General features: G+C 43.1%; 1 protein-coding gene across 3 annotated transcripts in view; it reads right to left on the bottom strand.

Annotated features, from left to right (window-relative positions):
* Nucleotides 1-23,078, bottom strand: part of Ift88 (intraflagellar transport 88) — a 91,753-nt gene that overhangs the window by 4,614 nt on the left and 64,061 nt on the right. For all 3 annotated transcript variants that reach the window (XM_021181484.2, XM_029469187.1, XM_029469188.1), the window contains exons 23-24: nt 18,383-18,489; nt 7,395-7,461 (exon numbers count right to left, since the gene is read on the bottom strand). In XM_021181484.2, coding sequence (XP_021037143.1) covers nt 7,395-7,461; nt 18,383-18,489 — 174 coding nt within the window. The remainder of the gene's footprint in view (nt 1-7,394; nt 7,462-18,382; nt 18,490-23,078) is intronic.

Here is a 23,078-nt window from a genome sequence, read left to right as displayed (position 1 = left end):
CAGCACTGATGAGGCGGAGGCTGGAGGGCTGCTGAAAACCTGACCCTCGTTTGGGCTATGAAGCAAGTTCCAGGATAGGCAGAGCATATACACAGGGAGATCCCATTTCAAGAAAACAAGCAAAACCAAACCCACTCAAATTCAGAAACAAAACAAAACTCTTGACGGTCTTGCTGCAGCTTGCCACTCTTGGGATATTTTTCTAAGGCAATGCTAATTTTATAAGTTCGCTGGCCTGTCTTTTGTGTCTAGCGAGCCTGCACATTTTACTTCCATGTACATAAGGACAGTGTGTATCTTCTCTCCCTGTGGTTGCTGCTACTGACTGGACTGACATGGCTCTCATTAGGGATACACTGGCCCTTCTAAGTTATCAGGGACCAGGTGGACAGCTGATACCCACGGATTCTTCAACCTTGGCTTTCTCTTAAGCCAAGACACCCTTCAATGTCAGGTATCAGCTTCTTATTTTTGAAAAAACGAACTTCCTAAAACAAAGCTTTTCTAAGAAAATAAAAGTGCCCATTCTTCACAATATGTCATGAATATAGTGGCTATAATGCTTTCACATTTGTTCTTCAAGGATTCCCTTTTGTAAGCTATAACTCTGATTTCCTAATTTGGTAGACATTTAAAAAGTTATTTTTGGCCTTTCTTCCATCCCCAGATGATACTGATATAAAACTAAATGAGAAGATACAGTGTTGGAATGTGGGGAAGGGTCTGCATCTGGAATACCAATGCAAACAGGAATACCACTTACACAGACACTTGCTCCTCACCCTCACCCCTTCCCTGTTGCACAGTCGGCTGACCTGAGGAGACTTGGAGGAGACTTTGGGAAAGCTGACCCTGGCAGCGGCGGCAGTCACTTGCAGCCCTCACAAGGGCGAGGGTGTCTATGTGGGGACTCAGTGAAGAGGTGAGCAGAAGGAACACAGGGTGAGTAGAGTTTTCAATGCCTGACAGAAATCAGATCTGGAGGGGAGGCAGAAGGGCAGTGGCATTGTACTGAGCACCTGCTGTGCTTAGGGACTTGACACTTATTTGTTAGTAGAGAGGTTCACTGGAGCATGGGGGTACACATCTGAAACCCCAGCCCTTTGGAGGCTGAGGCAGGAGGAATGAGAGCTGAAGGCTAGCCTGGATTGCAGAGCAAGAATCCACCTCCCCCCCCCACACACACACCGTCACTCTTTAATTTTTTTTCCCCTGAGATTGAGTTTCTCTGTGTAGCTCTGACTTTAGTTCAAGCTAACCTTGAACTTCCTATGTACACCAGAGTGGCCTCCAACTCAAGATCAAGATATCTGCCTGCCTCTGCCCTGCCTCTGGGACTAAAGGCATCTGCTACCACACCTGGCTCAGCAAGACCTATTTCAAAACAAAAGGAAAAACAAAGGAAGGAAAAACAAGGGAATAACTAATAAAAATAAGTTTGTGTGTTTCGTAGCAATGGTTGCACAGCCTTTAATCCTAGCATATAGGAGGCAGAGGCAGGTGGATTTCTGTGAGTTCAAGGCCAGCCTGGTCTATGTAAGCTCACTTCTTCCTCTTGGCAACCCCATGAAGGTGGACCCTATTTTCAGTCTCATGTTACTGACAGGGAACCATGACAAAAGTGCTTAGTGACTTGCTCAGGCTAACTTCCCATGTTTTGACAAAGGAGTTCATAGACACCAGGTGAGTTCAGGGACTGGGGAACTAACCATAGAGATCTTAAACTGAGGACAAGCTAAGGGCCAGAGGAAGGGCATGTGTTCTACTGAAGACAGAGGTGGACCACAGACCACAGTGTTGTGAGGGGAGATGCTTCTGGAGGTGGCTGAGGCTACTGAAGTTTTAGGAGAGGGTCATGGACACAGACTCTCACAGCTCGGGATGTGTGTTTGCTAAGGCCCTGGGAACCAGCACTTTGATAACAAGGAAAATTCTTAGGTACTACTTGTCACTACCATCATAGAAAGCGTAGCCTGAGCAGGGTTTGACATACTACAGGCCTGAGTCTTTTCGTACATTAAACAAGCTAAGAAAGAGTTACATAGTTTTCAGAGGTTGGGGAAAGGCAAAGAATAATATTTTGGAACATTCAATAAAATGGCCTTCAAATCCTTATGTCTAATAATTTAGTCTGATGGAACACTGGTACAATGTATATAGATGCTTTTTGCTTTCAGCCTAGATAACCCATGGTCTGGGTCAGCTTACAGAACTGCTAAACCAAATGGAATGCCCTGCAGAACAGCTAACAATGGGTACTAACATGTGTACAGTTCTTGATTTTGACACTGAGGGACTTTAGCATGGTGGGTCCCTCTATCCTCTAATGTTTATCACTAAGAAGGCCACATGGGGCACAGTGGTCAGACACTAGGGTGTCCAGCAATACCAGCAACTTCATCTTTGGAGTGAAGGGCTGCCCAAGGTGAGGTTGGCAGGAACAATGCTCAGACAGGACAGTCTCCAGCCTGCCCTCAGGGCTTGCTTCTCCACAGGAGTGGCCTACTCCCTCCCTCCAGGTGACTCAGGTGTCAGGTGTAATACCTCCTTGGTATGATTGTAGTGACCACTCCAGGACACAATCTGGAGCTTGCTCTACTCCTGGGGCACAGGAGTGTGATCTTTTCACACTTTGCAATGCCATAAAAACCCAGAAAAAATATTGAGAGCTATTCTGGTTCAAAAAATAAAACAAAAAATTGCCCGCTTTTGAGACTATAATCTCCAAATCAGATGTCCCTCAAAAAGTTGACTGAAAAGGGAATTTCTGTTCACTGAGCCATAGTGCTTTCTTTTCATTTTAGAAGCACTTGGAACATAAAAGACACATTTTTACTGGGGGAATTCACATCCAGGACATTGTCAAAATCACACGAAAAACACAGCAAGCCACTAAGTTACACAGAACAAATAAAAAAAGAGCAATTTAAAAGAAGTCCTTAATAACACAGTACTCAAATTAATCCACAAAACCATGACAGGATAATGACTGTTGTAGCAGGAGGCATCCTGTGCCGTGAGGACAGGTACACATGAGAAGGAGACATGTACAGGTGGGTTCTTGGCTTCTTCAATGGACCCAGCACACCAGTGAGAACAGGGTTCTCCTCTGCCTCAGTTTATCCATGGAGAACAGAAGTATGGGACTGTTAAGACTTTGAGATTGTAGAACATGTGGCTCTGACTTTAGATGCTGACATTCATTGTGGCTTGGCTTATTTTGTATGTCTATCAGTATGTTACTAAATGGTGACTCCTAAACTCAGCTTGTGGAAGAGCAATGCATTTTTACTTCAAGTGGTTAAAACTATTTTTGTTTACTTCATTTTAGTTAATTCTGTAAACATAAAGCTCAAAAAGAAGTCTGCGCATTCCTGTGGCCCCAGTTCACCGAAGACTGAAGCAGTCCGGCCACGAGTTTGAAGGTCATCCTTGGCCACCATAGCGAGTGTCTCAAAACAGCTATGACAACAGGTATCATGTAGGTGAGGATAAACAAGGAACTATGGAAAGAGGCATCTCAAGGTGACACCCTTGTAGTAACAATGACAGGGGAAAGACATACTGGCACATCTGGGAACTGGCTGCGGTAACAGCAGCAGTGACCTTTCCTGTAACCACATGACTCTCGAGTTTTGACAACAACTCAAGTGGAGCCATAGTTCTTCCACATGCAGGGCTGGGTTGCCACAGAAGAACAGCAGGGCTGGGAGCTCCTCAGACTTGGTACTGAAACACTGGGAGTGGGGTTTGGCAATCTAATAAGCCTTCTGGAGGATTCTGACTCTGGAGCTACTATGGGGAGGAAGAAGTGAGTCTATTCTGGTTCGGAAACATAAACCCCAAACAACAAACTCAGAGCCCTCAAGAGGTGAACCCTGCAGAGACAGCTATGCTATATACACCAGTAATCCTTATACATCCAGGTTCCTTGAATTTTTCTAGACAAGCCTTTCAAAAGCTAGCTTGCGGCACTGCATTTTTTGTTTGTTTTTGAGACAGGGTACCTCCACATGGCCCTGACTATCCCAGAACTCACAGAGACCCAGCTGCCTCTGTCTCCTGAGTGCTGGGGCTATAGGCCTGTGCTACCACGCCCTGCATTTGTTTTTAAGGTACCACACTTGCTTAAGGCAGGCTTTATGTAGATCCCTGTTGAAAGCCTTTTTTCCCCATATGATCTGTGGATGTGTGGAGGCTGAGTGTTGCCATGCTGAAAAACTGTTAGGAATCACAGGTTAACCATGATGGTGTGGAGAAGGGGCTCTTTCCTTCCAGGAACCCTTAAAAGGGAATGGAAGGGTAGAGTGCCTGAAGATGGAGCACAGCAGGCCTGAGGGTGTCCTGGGGTAGGGTAGGGATGGAGTGGGGAACTCTCAAGGCAAGACAGAAGAAGGCAGCCATAGCTTGTATATACTGATTTCAGGGTGGGTGTTTACAGAGGTGTTCACACCTGACGACAGGATGAGGTGAAGACGTCAGGATTGACACACTTGAGGTGTTAGAAAATAAGGAACAAAAAGGCCAAAGTGAGGAGAAGCAGCAGCACCCAGGGAAGGGCCTGGGCAGCTCTTTAAACTAGTGCCAAGCAAACCAAGCGGCACGAGGCCCTGCTTGGAAAGTGCCACCAGGGTTGAGTTTCTCCGCTGAGCAGCTTTTTGTGAGCACAAGGCGCACTTGTGTGTTAATATTTGTTTTGGCCTGGAATGCACTGGATGGGAGAAAGCAAACTTGATGAAAGTTGGCAGTGGAGCCATGGGGAGGTGGGGCTGGGGCAGTGTCCCTGACAGAAGCTTCCTTCTCTCACTCTGCTGTGAAGGCTGGAGGCATTCAGGAGAGGTGAGGCTGAGCAGCCTTCCTGCATACTACTGAGAGCCCTGGACAGGCTTTCCAGACTCCCTCCTGCAGCGCATCCTTCACAGGCCTAGGGTCTGTACAGAAGGCTTTCAGAGGGATTTCCCAAGTCTATAGATGAACAGGCCGACCTGAAAACCAAGTGTGGGTGGTGAGTGTTGGGAACAGGCTAGTCTTTATTCTGAAAACTCAAGCTTTACAGACAAGTAGCCTCAGAGTTTAAGGAGGCTGATGCTAGAATTTTTTTCTTTTATTGAAGTTTGGTTTTGTATTTTGAAACAGGGTCTCACTCTATAGACCAGGCAGACCTGGTACTCACTATTTAGCATAGGCTGGCTTCAAACTTGTGGTGGTGATCCTCCTGCTTCAGCCTTTGAAGTGTGGGACTTACATGTGGGACCCAGTTTAGTCCCAGAATTTTAATGCAGCGGCTATCCTAAAGATCAGCTATAGGGGGCTGGTGAGATGGCTCAGTGGTTAAGATCGCCGACTGCTCTTCCAAAGGTCCTGAGTTCAAATCCCAGCAACCACATGGTGGCTTACAACCATCTGTAATGAAATCTGATGCTCTCTTCTGGAGTGTCTGAAGACAGCTACAGTGTACTTACATATAATAAATAAATATTAAAAAAAAAAGATCAGCTATAAAAGGGACACTCATTATGAAAGAGCATGGGTCACATGTCTTCCTGATTCTATAATCATGTACTATCAGTTTGTTCGGGGAACCTTCTATGGAGTTCATTTCTTTTTGGGAGGGGAGGGTTGACAGGGTCTTAGAGTGTAGACCATGTTGGCCCAGAACTCCAGATCTTCTTTCTGCCTTGATGGCCCAGGGCTGAGGTCACAGGTGGGTGACACTTGGCCTGGGTCAAGAGTTTCTTTTAATGCATATACAGATTCTTGCTGCACAATACTTGGCTAATTCGATTTTTTGAAATAGATTCTTAAGTCTCTCACTTACAGTTCAAAAGTCTGTGTGCTGTGAAGGCCAGGTTTTCAGGTAGCCATGTGTGAACTTATTAGGTACACACCATGATAGGAGCTATGTTCAGGCTTGATTTTCCTCAGTGAGGCTATTCATATGTGACACTGGATTAAGAACACAGTGCGTGCCTCACAGTGAGGTGTTGTATGTGGCTATCCAGGAGATATGGCTAATACTCCACACTAACTTCTGGCTTCACAGCATGCTTCGCTCAGAACCTGGACAGGGGCCTGTGGGCTTTACAGCGGCCTCCAGCTAATGAGGGAGTGGTGACCTACATCTTTCAGACTCGAGATGCAGCTCAGTCTGACTGGAGATCACGTGGATTCTACAGAGCAGGAGCTGGGGAGGTATCTGGGAGCCAGGGTCAGTAAGAAGACAAGGCTACGGGATGCTGCCAAGGAGGACAACTCTTCCTGGTCATGGCAAACTGCCTTTGATGCTCCTTCAACTAGGGCTCAACACTGTTCTCACTTCTCACACTGTGTCATGGCTCTTGTGGACTAAGGAGAAACAGGTCAGAGTTGGTTCTCAAGGAACCAAGCTGTCTGGTTAGAACTACCTGCCACTGATAACTACAACTGTGTAAACTTAGTTAGCAAAGTAGAGCTCTGAATTCATGCTAGAATCTTTGTCTCAACTGCATTTCTAGCCACTGAAAGATCAGAAAACCCATGTGTATTCCCTGCCCATGCAGCCCCGGCAGTGGCTTTGAACCTGTGTCCTACCTAGGTGTCAACTGTCTTGTCTTGAGTAGATGACCACATCCTACTCCTCTCCCTCTGTCACCATCATACTCATGGATAAGAAGAGCTACAAGGTGACACTGCTGGTTAATTAGCCAGAGCAGGCGTGTGCAGGACACACAGTCCTGGGCGTGGGAATGAGAGGATGTAGGGAAAGGTCAGAGATATCAATTTAGCACTTTGGTTCTTTCCGTCAGCTTCTTTAGAACCATCACATGTCCACCACCACCGCAACCTCACAGAAGCTGAGAAAACGGAACAGAAAGGTTACTATAATGCTTTACTAAAAATGATGTCACAAGGAGCCCAAATCAAGGGATTTAAAAATGTCAAGAATCCCAAAAGTATGTAAAGTGTTTACGGCTGGCACACAAGCACAAGTGTGCTGTCAAGATCAAGGAAGGACTCGACAACATCTTCTCATTAGACTGCACTGCCACTGAGGGCAGACTGAAGATCCAGGCTGTCAGCATCCCTGAGACCACACTTCGCATGCTACATTTTTTACTTGAGAATTTTAAAATTAAAACACAGTAAAACCTCATTCATATGCTCATCTATGCCATTCCACAACCTGCACTTGATAATCAATGAGCAGAAGCAGGTTTGTAATTTAAGAACTAAAATATGGTAACATTTATAAACATATACCCCTATCAGAACAATCACTTGCCAAGTTAGAGTAAGTGAGGTTTTATTGTGTATATAGACAAACAGACAAAGAACATAAAACACATATAGGACACTGCTGGATGACTGCAGTGTTTCTGGGAACCTGAGTGCTCTGGCACACAGATGACACTCACCACTGCCCGCGCTCCCCTCTCGTTTGCTGCGAGAACCCCCGCTGCTGTCTCTGCCCGATTTTATGCGCTACAGCAAGAAATAAGAAGATAGAGGAGAGTAAGTGACAACCTTTCAGAATACACAGCCAAAGACAGTAAATTCAAAGCCAGCATTACCACATGTCCCTCAGGGCCACATCATCACGAGCTGATTCAACATGAAAAGGGACAGAATCCTTTTGAAAGTGTGACCACCTGGAACTTACAGAGTACACATCGGCATTCCACTCAACAACAACCACCTTTGCACAGCCAATCAATTAAAAAGTCAAACACCATTTTCTTGATGAGAAGTATCAGGACTCAAACATAATATGAGTTTGAGAAAAGTAAGTGGAAGAGGAAAAAAGTCATGTATGTGCCAAAGGGCATTTCCTCCCCTATCCGTACTGTGTAATAGTTTGTCTCAGACCATTGGAGGGTTTAAAAAGGGCAATGGCTTTTGACATTAAACTTCTAAAAAGCATCATTAAAATCTCACATATACCTAAGATTTGGCCAGGCTGTGATGGCATCATGTGCGTGTGTGTGTGCACACGTGTGTGTGCACGCGTGCGCGTGCGCATATATATGCCTATATGTGTGTGTATGTGTGTGAGCACACACCAGACCACACATGTGCATGGAAGGCAAAGGTCAATGCTAACTGTCTTTTTAGTTGTCCTTTACTTTGATTCTTGAAGCAGGGTCTCTAACCCTTGGAGTCAGGTATTTGGCTACCTGGCTGGCTGGCAAGCTCTAGGGCCTCTGTTCTTGTCTCTGCCTTCTGTGTTTAGGATTACATATGTGCCCTTTACTCGGGTGCTGGTCCTTCAGGCTTGCATGGGAAGTTGTGATTTTCTTTAAATTTCTTTCCATAATATAAGGTTCTTTTGTGTTTTGCTTAAGTGTCAAACTTTTTAAGAGTTATTTTTAAAATTAAATACATTATTTAATATTCATAAATGCATATATTTGTCTTCAACCCAACAATTTATTGACAAAATATAATAACTGTAATATATAAGCATTGAATGTTGGAGCTCCCAGTTTCATAAAAATCAACACCAAAAGGTTAGATAGGTCCTGACACAAAAATAACTGGCTTCAACACATCACTCTTCTCTTAGATCATCCAAGCTAAGAAATGAGCAAACTGCAGAGTTAAAATAGAAATTCAATATGCTTAATATATTTACAGGCTATTCCATCCAGTGGATATGGGATATGCATTCTCCTCAGATGCCCATGGGATATTCTCTAACAGAGCAAGTCTTAACAGCAGCGAACAAATAACAATGAATGCTTTATTATCTTTTCAGTTACCAGTTGAATAAAACTAGAAGTCAATAGCAGGAAGAAACCAAAAACACACGAGGAGCTGGAGACTGAGCAATCCCATTTGAGGGACTAGCGGGCTGTTGAAGACATTGAGAGCAATTGAAAACGTCTTAGAATTGAATGAAGTCAGTACTCATCAGAACCTTTGGAATACAGCTAAGGCAGCTCAAGGAGGAAAGTGTATGGCTATGACTGTACACATTAACCATTAGCGGGCCAGTGGGATAGCTCAGTGGGTAAAGGGACCTGCCCTGCAAGTCATGTGACCTGAACTGGCTCCGCAGACCACACTTTAAAGATAGGAGAAGAGAATCAATTTTACAGTGTTGTCCCCTGACTTCCACACATGCCTGTCGCATATGTGTCACCCCCAGCCACACACACACTCACAATAACACTTTTTTTTTTAATTAAAGAAAGCTGAAATAAATGACCTAATGATGTGTCTCAAGGTCTTAGAGAAACAAAACTAAGTTGAATTCTGAAACAATAGATGGCAACAAATGATTGATAGGATCAGGGCAGAATTAGTGAGATGGAGACTAAGAGAACAAACAACAAATGATAGGATCAGGGCAGAATTAGTGAGATGGAGACTAAGAGAACAACACAGAATTCTACGAAAAAACAAAACAAAAGAGATTGAAAATACCTAGCCAATTTAACCCATATAAAGAGAGAAAAAAAAAAAAGACTCACATTAATAACATTGAAGATGAAAAAGGTGAGGTTACTACAAATTCCAGTGAAATCCAGAGGATTATTACAGAATATATTGAAAACTTCCAAGGGACCAGAAAATTTAGAAGAAATAGATAAATTCCTAGACACATACAACTCACCAAAATTAAATCAAGAAGATAGAAATAAAAAAACAAAAAAAGAAGATAGAAATAACTTAACAGTGTCTATAAATATCAATGACACTGAAGCTGCAATAGAGTCTAACAACAGTGCGCAGGACTGGATGGATTCACTGCAAATTGTACCATACAATCAAAGAAAAGCTAACACCATTGTTCTTCAAATTATTCAATAAAACAGAAGGAGAAAGAACACTATACCAAACCCATTCTACAAATCTAGCATTAGCCTAATACCCAAACTGGGAAAGGACAGAACAAAACAATGGAGAACATTATGAAACAATTTCACTGATGAACATAGGTATAAATATTCTCAATAAAATACCTGCAAACTGAATTTAAAACACATTTAAAAAGATGATACATTGTAACCAAGATGGCACACTGCCAGGATGTAGAACAGGTGGACAGATGCAATACAGCGCATAAGCAGACTAAGTATCTCTGAATCACATGATTACCTCAATAGAGCAGAAAGGCCTTTGACATTATTTAACATTCCCTCGTGATGAAAGCCTTGAAGAAACTAGGAATAGAACTAAAGACCCCCAAGTAGCCAAAGCAATCCTACCCAGAACGAACAGTGCTGTAAGTACCACAGTGCCCAATTTCAGAGCCACCCTAGCAAATGTGAAGGTGGCTCTTCCATCCAGCCCAGGACACTTAGGAAGGAATGAGCTTCTACAAGTGTCAAACTATTTCACTCACCATGCTGTTCCTGTCCTCATCTACAGCCTTCCACTCCCTTGGTTGATCGCTATGTTCCTAACAGCCTTCCACTCCCTTGGTTGATCGCTATGTTCCTAACAACCATTAAGTCTTCTCTCTGTCCATTTAGACTCCTGGCCCACCTTGGTCAGCACTTGTCTGACTCATCTTTCTGGCTCACTCACCAAAAGAAACCTAAGCCTCTGTTGCTCCTGTGCCTTCCCTCCTTCCCAGGACACGAGGAAATGGCCAACCACACAGATGGACTCCTCAGGGCACCAATGGTACAGTCAGAGTCTTGGCCCAAGCCTACAAAATTCTGTTCTGTCCTTTTCACCTGCCTGCTGCAGGAACTAGAGGTGGAGCCTCCCATTAGGCATGTGGCTCTCCTCCCCACCTGCCAGACTTGCAGTTTTCCTCCAGCTCTTCTATTCAGAGATGCATGTGTGTCCCTTGTGGCTTCCCCCTTGTCTCTGCCGACTCAAGCTTTTCTCTAACATCCTAATTTCCAGATCAACATCCATGTGCACTCAAATCCAACAAATACTAGCCAGATGGCTCAGTGGATAAATGTGTTTGCTGTGTAAGCGTGATCACTGAGTTTTACCTCTAAACTCACAGTGGAAGCAAAAAGTCAACTCTTGAAAGATGCCCTCTGATCTTTATACACACTGACACACACAAGCTCATATTCTCTGTATCTCCTTTTCTCTTTGTAGCTCTCACTCTATCTTCCTACATACATACCCACACACAAACACAAATTTTAAAAACCAACAAATCCACCAGAAGGAATCTATGAGCCAACCACTGTTAACAGCCATGATAAGGATTTTGCATATAAATCTTCAAGGTGACACTGAGGTTCAAAGTTAGTTAGCTCTTCGAGTCTAACACCTCATACAAGATAGAGGTCTGACCAACAGAATACATTCTTTCCCAGCAGATGCAGAGGAAAGCCCCCAGGGACATAGCCATGCCAACAGCAATCCCTCCAGGCCATGGATCCAACTCTGGTGTGCCCTCAGGGGTTCCAGGGCAGAGCAGAGACAGAGTAGGAAGAGCTCAGGAGGGACCAGGCTGCAGAGCTACCTAACAGCTCCTGCTCGGCTGGATGGAGGAAGACAGACCCTCCCTATCACAGCAAGTACACTAAAGCAGTAGCCAGCAGGGAGGAGGGGAGGAGCCCAGGCACCTCTGAGATGAGAAAATAGAGGCTGAGTGGGTAGTTTATTAATATAATGCTGGGGCAGAGCTAAACTTTGTGCAATTAGAGGCTTAACAAGAAGGAGGAGCCTTCTGGAGAAAGAGCATCACACTAGGAAAGTCAAATAGGCACAAAAGTATAATTTATGTAAGAAGAGTTGAAGGGAAAACTTAAGGAATCTTTGGAAAGTCAGTTGTATCGGAGGCTGTTTTGCTGGAGCAAACATGTGAAGGAACATTTCCGTGAAGTGGACACAGGTGTGAAAGGATGTTCTGCCAAAGCAGACTCGTGAAAGAACATTTTGCTGAAGCTACACAGGTGAGAGGATGTTTTGCTAAAGCAAGCACATGATAGGATGCGTGATGAAGGACTCTTCGCTAATGACACAGAGGTACTGGTCCCCTTACATGGTGGTGTTGAGCTCCATTTGTATTGACTATAGAGAGAGAAAGGCACAAAAAACTTCTGGTGGTGTGCTGGCGGCTTCTTGCTGCTTCCTTAGACTTGGAACAATTGGCAGAATGATGTCAGCTGATGTAGACTCACGTGCTGAGGCAAGACCTGTGGAGGACACCCGATGTTTGAAGGGAGTATGAATCGGACTCAATGGACTGTGAGAGGGGCTTGCTTGTAGACGTAGCTGCCTTCGTGGTCTTGAGTCTTCACTGATCTTCGCTTCTTTCTGTGTCCCATGGTCTTGGCCCTCCTGCTGACTCATGCTGATTCAGTTGAGGCCTGGCTGTTCCTGCTTGGTCATGCCACTGTTGCTATCCCGACACTACTGAACTGAACTGCTGGGATAACCATGAAGAGTTTGCGAATGGACTGAGGTGCCACTGCTGACCTATGAACTGAGTTGCTCATTTCCTGACAATACAGATGGGATTTGCTCCAAAGAACCATTTCTAAACAGGTCCACTTCCCCCATATCCTAGTAACCTTTCTTTTCCACCTCCTCTGGTGGGTGATGGACTAGAAGGGAGGTTAAAGCATTTAAGAACCATTATTAAGAGTAGGGTTGAGAAAAATTAAAGACTACAAAGAGTTGATGCAAATGAGAACCTGTAGCTAATCTCTGTGACTCCACAGTGGCAGCCTGGCTATGGTGGCCTGCCAGCTCCCCAGGCTCCACAGCCCACTTCAGACCCAGCTAAGGGTCAGTTCCCTTTCAATAATACAACAGCAGCTTGTTAAAAAGCATTGTGACATTCTTGCCACGTGGGAGATACAGGTTTGCTAATGAAATTCACAGCGAGTCACTCTGATTTCAGGCGGAGTGTGAGGGTAGATACAGAAGGAGTCGTCGGTACCATGACAACAAGGCTCTTAGGTCCTTGGTGCTTACCTAAGTGAGAAGCAGCCATATTGTGGGATAAAGAGTAAAACCGACAGCCTCGACAGCTGCTGGCACTGCCAGCCACCTGTGTTATCTGGCTAGGTTATTTAGCTAACTTAAAAGTTGTAAGGTCGTAGTTTTGTACTCTTTGAGAATATATGTTCACCCTTAATGCCAGCACTGGGGAGGCAGAGGCAGAGGCAGAGGTAGACATATCTCGAGTTTGAGGCCAGCCTGGTCTACAGAGTGAGTTCCAGAACAGCTAGGGCTACACAAAGAAACCCTGTCTTGAGAAACCAAAAAAGAAAAGACTATATGTCATCATATGCATGTCTATGTGCATTTGTGAACATGCCTGGAAACATCATATTAAGTGATCTCTGCAAATGGGAGGAATAATTTCACCCTTATCTTTACACATTTTATTTGAATGAAAACTTAGAGTTGGTCACAGTGGCACATGACCGCAGTGTCAGCACTTGGAAGGCAGAGGCAAGAGGACTGAGTTTGAGATCACCTTGGGCAATTCTGTGAGACCCTGTCTTAGTGAATCAATAATCAATTATTAATAAAAGTAATCTGTCTGAATCGGTGCCCCCACCCATGGTACGGGATTGGACACAGAGCTCCTTACATACCAGGTAAGTGCTCAACTACTGAGCTGTATCTCTAGTCCTATTTGAATTATTTAACTCAGTCTTGCTGAGTTGTTCAGGTTGGCCACAAATTTGCCATCCTCTTGCCTCAGCCTCCTGAGTAGCTAGGATTAGCTCCCAGGTCCAGCTCTGAATTTTTAAAAGAATATTTTATTGTTTGAATAGTATGAAAAAGAAATAGAACTACTATTTTGAAAAAAAAAAAAAGCCAATCCCATTTAGGCGCTGGGGGAGAGGGGGATGGGGGTAGAAGAAGAGGTGGGAGGAAAAGAGCAGCCATGGAACAAGACCTAGATCAAGATCTGTAGCCACTGTGGGTCTATGCTTCTCACATTCATAAGAAATGTCAATCATGAATGTCTCTAGCATTACAGGATCATTGTAACAGTTGAGTTAGCTAACACAGGTTGAATGCTTAGCCAAGTGCCTGTCTCCCCACATCCTGAGCAGCACCTCAGCTCCGAGCTACAGGCCCAGTCGCCATGGCTATAGCTAATGTCTAGCCTGGTCAATGCACTAGAGTTAATCAAGGGAAAGCTGCTGCTACAAACATGGAGAAGGCTGCCAGCTCACTCAAGAGCTGGGTACCTAAACCCTGTGCTTTGGCTTGCCTTCCTGATGCCAAACCACTGCATTAGCAGAAGGCAAATGGATGGTCCCTTCTTCTTCCTTTCCTTTCTGAGGACATGGTCACATCTGCATTTCCCAGCAGTTCTGGGCAAAATCTGGGGTTGATTTCAATCACGTGGCTATTGCAAAGAGTATCTCTAGTCAACTTCTCTTGCGGGAAGAAATCAAAGACTGCTTTCATCACACCAAGAATCTCCTTACCCAAGCCAGTAAACAGAGCCCTGCCCCACAGGCTCACGTCTAAGAACAACACACTCAAGTGGGACGCACAACAATCACTCCAGAAGCACGCTTTCACACTCGTCAGTTCGTCCAGTTTTGGCCCTTCTCACTCCTATGACCTTTCTCTTACTCTGCTCCCCTCCATTCCATGTTGATAAGCCAAACTTAAGCGAGAGAACAGCCAGAAGATGTTTTTTCAATGTATGATGTGAGGAGAAATACTGAAGAACAAAGAAAACAATGTTCTTATGCAAATAGAATCACGGGTGGAGGGGGAGAAAGAAAAAGCTAGGGCACAGAGTCTGTGGCAGCCAAATAGGTTTCACAGAAACTGAAGAGGGATTAGTGTTCTCTGATACTTCATGGTCATGGACTAAGACTTTTAATATAAGGAGACTGGTGTATGTTAGTGGTGGAGCATAAAATGCTAAGGAGAAGCTATAACAACAGACAATGTCTAAGTGGCAGTAGGGTCACAGGTTATAATGAGGTCAGTGAGGAAGTATCTGAGGAGACTCAACAGGCACAGAATGGTTAATATGGGTGATAAGTGAGCAAACATGGGAGACTTTGAGTGAGCTATTCAGGGTAAGAATGAACTACAAGCTGGGTGTTGTGGGCACACCTTAATCCTCACACTCAGGAGACAGAGGCAGGCGGATCTCTAAGATTGAGGACAGGGTGATCTATAAAGTGAGTTTCAGGACAGCAGGGGCTACACAGAGAAACCCTGTCTCAAAAACCAAACCAAACCAAACAAAAATAAAGGGAAAACTAACTTCAGATAAAAAAAAATCATTTATTGGTTAAAAAGATTTCTCTAATCTCTTAGGGTCCTGTACAAATAGTTTGTTCTTGTGATGTTTAAATATTTGCCCTGATATACAGTTTACATGATCAATTGAATCCTTCTAATGATGAGGCTTACCAAATACTGGGTCTAATCCCCTCAGGATACCGTCTCAGAAGAAACCATTCTTTTTCTCCATACAAACTTTATTTTTTCAAAGTACAGATGAATATGAAATAGCCCAGGTCTACACAGGAAACAAGCAAAAGCTACTTAATAAATACGTAAGTATGTTGATGCAGAGGAAAGAAAAGGCTGTGTAGTAACCGGAGGAGGGAAAGTCGTTTCAATTCATTTACATTTAGTAAAGTTCTTTAGTCCTTGTGGATATTAGTCCCAAAATGTCAGCTAGATTTTAGAAACAGTCATGCTGCTATAGAGACTGTAAATGGAAGAGCAGGGGCAAAAGGACTCTCAGAGAAACCACTCGTGAATGGCAGCTACGTGGACTCCACCCAGTTCCACTGGAAGATGGAATTAAATTAGTGTTGAATTCCCAGGAATCCTTTGTAGTCAGTGCTTCCTAAAGTTTATGTTTACATTAAAGCCACTGTGGCCTTGGAGCAGTGGCACACACCTGTAGCTCTAGCTGGCTGAGGAAAAAGGATTGCCACCAGTTTGAGGCAGAGCTGCAGAGTTCTTCATAACCCGTAAGGATGGGTTACATAGTAAGATCCTGTCTCAAAAATAAAAGCTGCAGCCGGGCGGTGGTGGCGCACACCTTTAATCCCAGCACTTGAGAGGCAGAGGCAGGCGGATTTCTGAGTTTGAGGCCAGCCTGGTCTACAGAGTGAGTTCCAGGACAGCCAGGGCTACACAGAGAAACCCTGTCTTGAAAATACCAAAAAAAAAGAAAAAAAAAGCTGCTTATGAACTGCCCACAGGGAAGCTCCAAGAAGCTCAGAAGCTAGTACCCAAGGCGCTAAAGGGATCTGCAACCCTATAGGTGGAACAACATTATGAACTAACCAGTACCCTGGAGCTCTTGACTCTAGCTGCATATGTATCGAAAGATGGCCTAGTCGGCCATCACTGGAAAGAGAGGCCCATTGGACACACAAACTTTATATGCCCCAGTACAGGGAATGCCAGGGCCAAAAAAATGGGAATGGGTGGGTAGGGAAGTGGGGGGGAGGGTATGGGGGACTTTTGGGATAGCATTGGAAATGTAATTGAGGAAAATACGTAATAAAAAATATTAAAAATTAAAAAAAAAGAAAAAAAAGAGTTGTTTCAAGATATATTTAACAAAAAAAAAAAAAAAAAAGAAGTCTAGGAAAGCAGGCACCAGGGGCAGAGGCTGCATAAGCAACTGTATCCGTGGAAGCTTGGGCTCACTGCAGATTGTAATGACTTAAAACTGAACGCTTGTTCAGTACCGAGACTCCGCACATGCACTCATGGTTCTGTATGAGGGGTCTCATACAATGAATTCAATCCCAAAATGTGCTTTGTTTACATACTTTTTGGATTCTTATTAAATATGTAACTATAATCATAATAATTTCAACTTGTTCTTACAATGGTTTATGTGTCACAGTTGTGTAATTTCATTAGCATTTGGTACAAAGCAGAGATTGGCCAGTACAGTGGGTTTTAATAGTGTAGCCTAGCTTAGCAAATAAAGACAGCTTGGTATTTTAAAGACTTTCAAAGCAAAACACGTTTGCTTATAATATTTTTACAAGAGATCAGCCACACCTTAGAAGCAAAGACAACCGGCCACATTGTGCAAGCATATGTGGAATCAGACCTTTTCTAAAGCCAGGATAATTGCATTTTTGAAACAAGTCATTTGCCAGCACATTATTCCTTACTTAGAAATATATTTCTAGCCCGGCATAGTGGCATGAGCCTTTAATCCCAGCACTAGGAAGGCAGATGCAAGAGGATCTCCATGAGTTCCAGGCCAGCCTACATAGTGAGTTCCAGGACAGCCAGGCTACATAGTGAAACCTTGTCTTGAAAAAACAAAGGGTTTTATTTTTAATATACCAATATTAAAACAGGAGAGAGGATTCTTTGGGAAGTGGAAACACTGCCATTTCATCTGCTGCAGAAGTGCACTAAAAAGTCTGCTGACTGTGCTCTCCGCACCGTGCTCCACCACGCAGATCCCTCAGGAATGAAGGACTCATGCCACAGCAAGTGGCAGGTTTTCATGGGACACAGTTCTCACCAATAAAAATCAAATTTCCATATTAACCTCTAAGTTACTCCATCTTCTGGAAAGTGCAACATTTATGTATTAGTAGCTCTCCACTAAGAAGCCTGCCCTTAGAACCTGCCCTGCAGAGACCAGATTTCAAACCTAGGTTGCAATTTCAGTGGTATTTCCTACTGTAATAGAGCAGAAAGGGAAATCCTGCCTCCTCTTTCCTTGCCAGACTAGGAGCTCTGCCTTAAGGTAGGGCCCAGCTCTTCACCTCGGCTTTAAACACTGGTTTCCGTTTTATCGTTACTTTATTCACTAGGGAAAACAACTGCCATTAAATAGTAAAAATGCAACGGTTTAAATGGAAATGTTTGCTCAAGTGTCTGAGAATGTACACATCATTCTCAGATTTTAGTTTGCCAAGTAAACTTAGTTCTGTACTGGCTTCTAAAATCCCTTCTTGTTGTGAAAGCTGGCATACACAATATAGATACCATTGAAAGCTGGCATACACAATATAGATACCATTGCAGCCCTTGAACAAAATGTGCTTCAATAGATTCTCCTTCCCCTCAAGTCTCACCCACCGCTACCCTCAGTCCTCCCCTTGTGCCCCCAAGCCATCTCGTTCATGTTTCACGTGTCCTTATGTCCACCCCCATCCATCCTCAGCACCCATTTTTATGCTCTCTTGGTCTCCTTTCTAGGTTTTACAGTTTACAAATAAACACACACACACACACACACACACACACACACAGAGGCTGGGATGCACGTATGAAAGAGAACATGTGGGTCTATCTTTCTGAGCTTGAGTCGCCTTACTTAATATTATATTTCCAGATCCGTTCGCTTTCCAGCAAATTTCATTGTTTGTTACAGTTGAATAAAATTCCAGCTCTGCCTTCTGATGCAAGCTCCTAGCCCTGTGCGTTTCAACTACAGCAGGCTGACATTTTGAAAATTAAAAGACAGTAGTTTTCGGCCCATATGAGATACCTGTTCCCTCATTTCTTTCATTTTTTCCAACCTCTTGAGTTTTGTGGCATATTCTTGAACTTCTTTTAATCCAATATCTGTGCAGAGACGAACCAAGAAACGCAAACCTAAATTAAAAAAAAAAATAGAAATTAAGAAAGGAAAGCTGCACAGAGCAGTTTCAATCCTGCAAATCAGCAATCCTGGCCTTTGACAGAGGCGTGATGAGAGCATTTCATTTTCTCTTAGAATTATAGCCAGGTGTTATAGTATACACCTTTAATCCCAGCAGACACAGGCAGATCTCTGTGAGTTCAAGGCTGCCTGGTCTATAGAGTGTCTTCCAGAACAGTCAGGGCTACATATGAGAACTTCTCTTTCCCTCTACCCTACCCCAGACCCATAACCACACCTTGTATTCTGTAGACCTAGGAGAATGGACTTCCTTGTAGGGGCCCTTCCTTGTCTTCACGCTGCCAGACCACAGGAAGAACAAGGCACAAGGAAATCACTGGATGAGAACTCAGCTTTAACATCTGATAATGTATGTGCCAATGAGAGATACATACATACATACATACATACATACATACATACACGGAAAGATTATAAGGGAGACTTGGCAATAAAACGTAGGTTGTACAGGTAAAGATAAAGATGATGATACTACTAGTAAATACTCTTTTTACTGTTGCTAAATTTATTCTTTTAATCAATATTACCCATGTTAAAGAAACATATACTTTATAGTCAGCCTTGAAGCCAATATCAAATATGTATAAGATAATTACACAAGAGAGTGGACGTGTATACCTCTGAGATGATAGCAAGGTGAGGAAGTAGAATATTCACACAATTTGCCTTGGCCTGTGTGGATCCCACACCTCCATTCCTGGAATTCCTGTGTGTATTCATCACTTTGCTGCACAAAACAGTAATCACTTACATACATCTCACACAATATGTTTAGGTGTGCTTACACAAATGACTTTATTTAGAGACAAGTAGTCTCATGTATCCCAGGCTGGCCTCAAACTTGTTAGGTAGCGAAGACAACCTGAACAAACCCCTGACTTGTGGCTTTACCTTCACAGAGCTGAGATTATAGGAATAAGCCACCAAGCCTGCTTTAGTGTTGCTATTGTTGTTGTGTATATTCGAGTTTGCATCTGGATTTAAGATTGTATTGATAAAATTAACAAAATTAAATTAAGGTGTGGTGGTTTACATCTGTAATCCCAGAATTGAGAGGCTGAGGCAGGACTGCCAGTTTCAGGTCAGCCTGGACTAAGAGTGAGACCCTGTCTCAAATAACAAAGCTTTAAGACACAAAGAGTGTGGCTGGAGAGATGGCTCAGTGATTAAGAGCACTGGCTGCTCTTCCCAAGGTGCTGAGTTCAATTCCCAGCAACCACATGGTGGCTCACAACCATCTGTAATGGGATCTGATGCCCTCTTCTGGTGTGTCTGAAGACAGCTACAGTGTACTCATACATATAATAAATAAAAAAGTCTTTAAAAAAAGATACAAAGAGTGAACTAAAAACAAAACAAACAACCAAAGTGATTTTCTTTCTAACTTATGAGAATGAAATTAATTAATAAGACTTCTACGATTTGTTGTCTCAATACTTTGAGATTTTTTTGTGTGTCATTTCAAAATAATTTGGTTCTCTCATTATAACAGAAATGCAGATTATGGCAGAATATTTATAAAATATGTAAAGGCACAAAGAAAAATGAAAGTTAATCATTCCTTCTCTACTCCCAGAAAACCTAAACATTTTGGGTATTTCTTTGTATTCTATTGTCAGTTATCAAGAGAATAAGCATAAGCTAAGATAAAAACTAGTTTTGTTTTTGAGACAGGGTCTCATGCACCCTAGAGTGGCCTACAATTCATTATATAGCTGGGGCAAGCCCATGACTTCTAATCCTTCTGTCTCCCCTTCCAGGCAAGCAACGCCACGCCCACCTTCAGCAATGCCGGGGAGCAAACTTAGGGCTCCTTGGTTGCAGGGCACATATTCTACCAGGTTATATTTCTCGTCTCTGAAAAATAGTTTCTAGTACCTGAAAGATATCCAATGATATGCTGAAATTGTATTTATTTAATTGAAAAAGTAGTCCCAAAATAAGCCTATTCCTTGGGATGAGTTACAAAGGAGAAGATTCTGTGAATTCAAACTTCTAACCACCCAGGCTCCTGATAGGAATTCAACTCCAGCTTCCAGTAACCTGTGCCAGCTTCCAATGGCAACATCAGTTTCTGAGTCACTGCATTCCTTTCCAGAGGAGTGGAGTGCTGCTCACCAGGAGGTACTGGCACTGTCATGGTTCTGTCTACCAGGATACAGGCTTGTATTCTCTCTCCTGCTCTCACTAGGATGCCCAAGCCGTTTATCTAACTTCCTTCAGTACTGCTGGGATGCAGGCTCCTACCATCCTGCCAGGCTTAAACCATATTCCTTGACAGCCTTAAAATAAGGAGGTATGCAGCATATTTCTCCCCTTACCACAACTGCCATCAAAATTATACTTTAAAAGTGTTAGCTAGATGCTAAACTAATTTCTACCCTCATTTGATTGAACATAGAAAAAATATCCCACTTGAGCTCTAATTCTTTCTATTTTTTTTTTTTTTTTTTTTTTTTTTTTTTCAAGACATTGTTTCTTTGTATAGCCCTGGCTGTCCTGGAACTCACTATGTAGACCAGGCTGGCCTCAAACTCAGAAATCCATCTGCCTCTGCCTCCCAAGTGCTGGGATTAAAGGCATGCACCACCACTGAGCTCTAAAGTTTTGAGTCAGCTTTCTAGTGAACTTCCAAACTAAGTTTTAAGCCAGCCTCTTGCTTCTCCAAGAAGTGAAATGAGCATATTTGCTAGGCCCTAAGTTTCTAAGACTATGGTTCTGCTGCGTTCACACACACAGGTAGACTGTCCCACTGCCGTTGGTATTTGGTGTTCAGCAGTGCTGATGGCTACTTGTGTCTGGCTTTCTTTGTAGATGAGTGCTTTTCTGTTCTGGAACGTTTTCTTCTTTTGTACCTGTGATTTCTGCTCTCATTATCGTTGTGCTAGTTTACTCTTTGGCAACACCCTTCAATCAGGTTGTCTCTGGGCTCAACAGAACATGTTATGTAACTTTAAAATTATTATTTTTAGTGTGTGTGTGTGTGTTGGGAGTAGGGGGTGTTAAACTGGTCATCAGGCTCATGCCTTTACCTTTTGAGCCATCTCTTCAGCTTTCTTTTGCCTTCTTTTTAAAATTCTTATTGTCTTTATCTTTGTTTTCTCTGTTAAAAACCTCCCAATTTTCCATCCCTTGACTTTAATTCTCCCACATCCTTAGTTTCCAGGTGAGCCTTTCTTGTGAGCACTCTCACCAATTACACTTCTTGTTTCTGAGACAGAGGGAGCAACTACTTCTTCACATCCTCTCTGGCTCCAGGAACCACGTTAACCCTTTCATTAAATTATTAGTCAATAGACTAACAACAGCAGTTTGTTATTAATGATTATTAATATACTACATTCGCAATATAATAATTAACTTATATTATGATTGACTCCTGTGAGTTTATTTATATTTTTTGGTAAGCTGTACTTTCCGTTGCTCCATGCTGGCTCTCTCCCCTTTCTGGTGCTCAGATGAGGAGAGCTTTATCCAGACTATCTGCCAACAGAGAAGCCTGTGGTCTTCCCTTGGTCCTGTCCTGCTCTACAAGCAGGTCCGTGCCATCCCGCTTCAGTCCTCTCTTGTGTAAGTGTCCCAGCTCTTGTCCACTGTCTATGGGCATCTGCACTCCACAGACACTGCTTTTTATTGATGTGCTGCTGTGGCACATCTGCAGTTTCTCCGTTTATACTACACCATTCCCCGAAGCCAACAAATGGCCACCGCTTCATCCTTAAAGAAAAGGTTCCCTAGACTACACATTCTGAAGCTAGCCACTCCCCGCTCCCACCTGACATTTTACACCTTCTACTCTTCTGTCTCTGCCTCCACGTCCCCAGTGACTTTCTAAGATCAGTGGTTTCCAGCTGGTGACTTCTACTTTTTTTTTTTTTCCTCAGTGCTGGGTCAAAATTATTATGTAAGTCACCTGTGTACACATTACCTTAGCAGTTCACAATTCGAGGGTAGTTTATGCTTTGTGAATGATATACCAATGGCTCTCTCTCTTGCCCTGCCTCAGAAGAGCAGCTTAGAGGCAATTTATAGAAAATAAAAACAACTAGTTCCAAGGCCAGCTTGAGTTACCTAGTAAGTTCTAGCCCAGTGTGGGCTACAGGAGACTTCAAACAAACAAAACCCCAAAACAGTTTTGGTAGCTGTTCTCTGAAATGCATGGCATCATCTGTAAGGCAGGCCAATCTTAAGTTTAAAAAGTTTTCTTATTTTGTGTGTAAAATGTGTTGCTTGCATGTATGTCTGTGCACCACATGTATGCAGTTCCCTTAGAAGCAGGCCATTGTATTGTTGTGTTCACCAGAAATGATTCTGCTTCAGATAAAATTCTACAAATTTCCCTACCTATGGCTTCAGTTATAATCGTCAATTGATTGTACTTGTTTTAAAAATTATATAGATAAAAGTCATCTTAGATATTTCTTTTATGTACATAATCATTCATTTAATTTTTAAGGCAACTCTTTTTTTATTAGGTATTTTCCTCGTTTACATTTTCAATGCTATCCCAAAAGTCCCCCAT

This window comes from Mus caroli, chromosome 14, assembly GCF_900094665.2.
Source record: "Mus caroli chromosome 14, CAROLI_EIJ_v1.1, whole genome shotgun sequence".
Lineage (NCBI taxonomy): Eukaryota > Metazoa > Chordata > Mammalia > Rodentia > Muridae > Mus > Mus caroli.
Note: the sequence above shows the minus strand (reverse complement) of the source record. Positions and strands in the feature narration are given on the sequence as shown.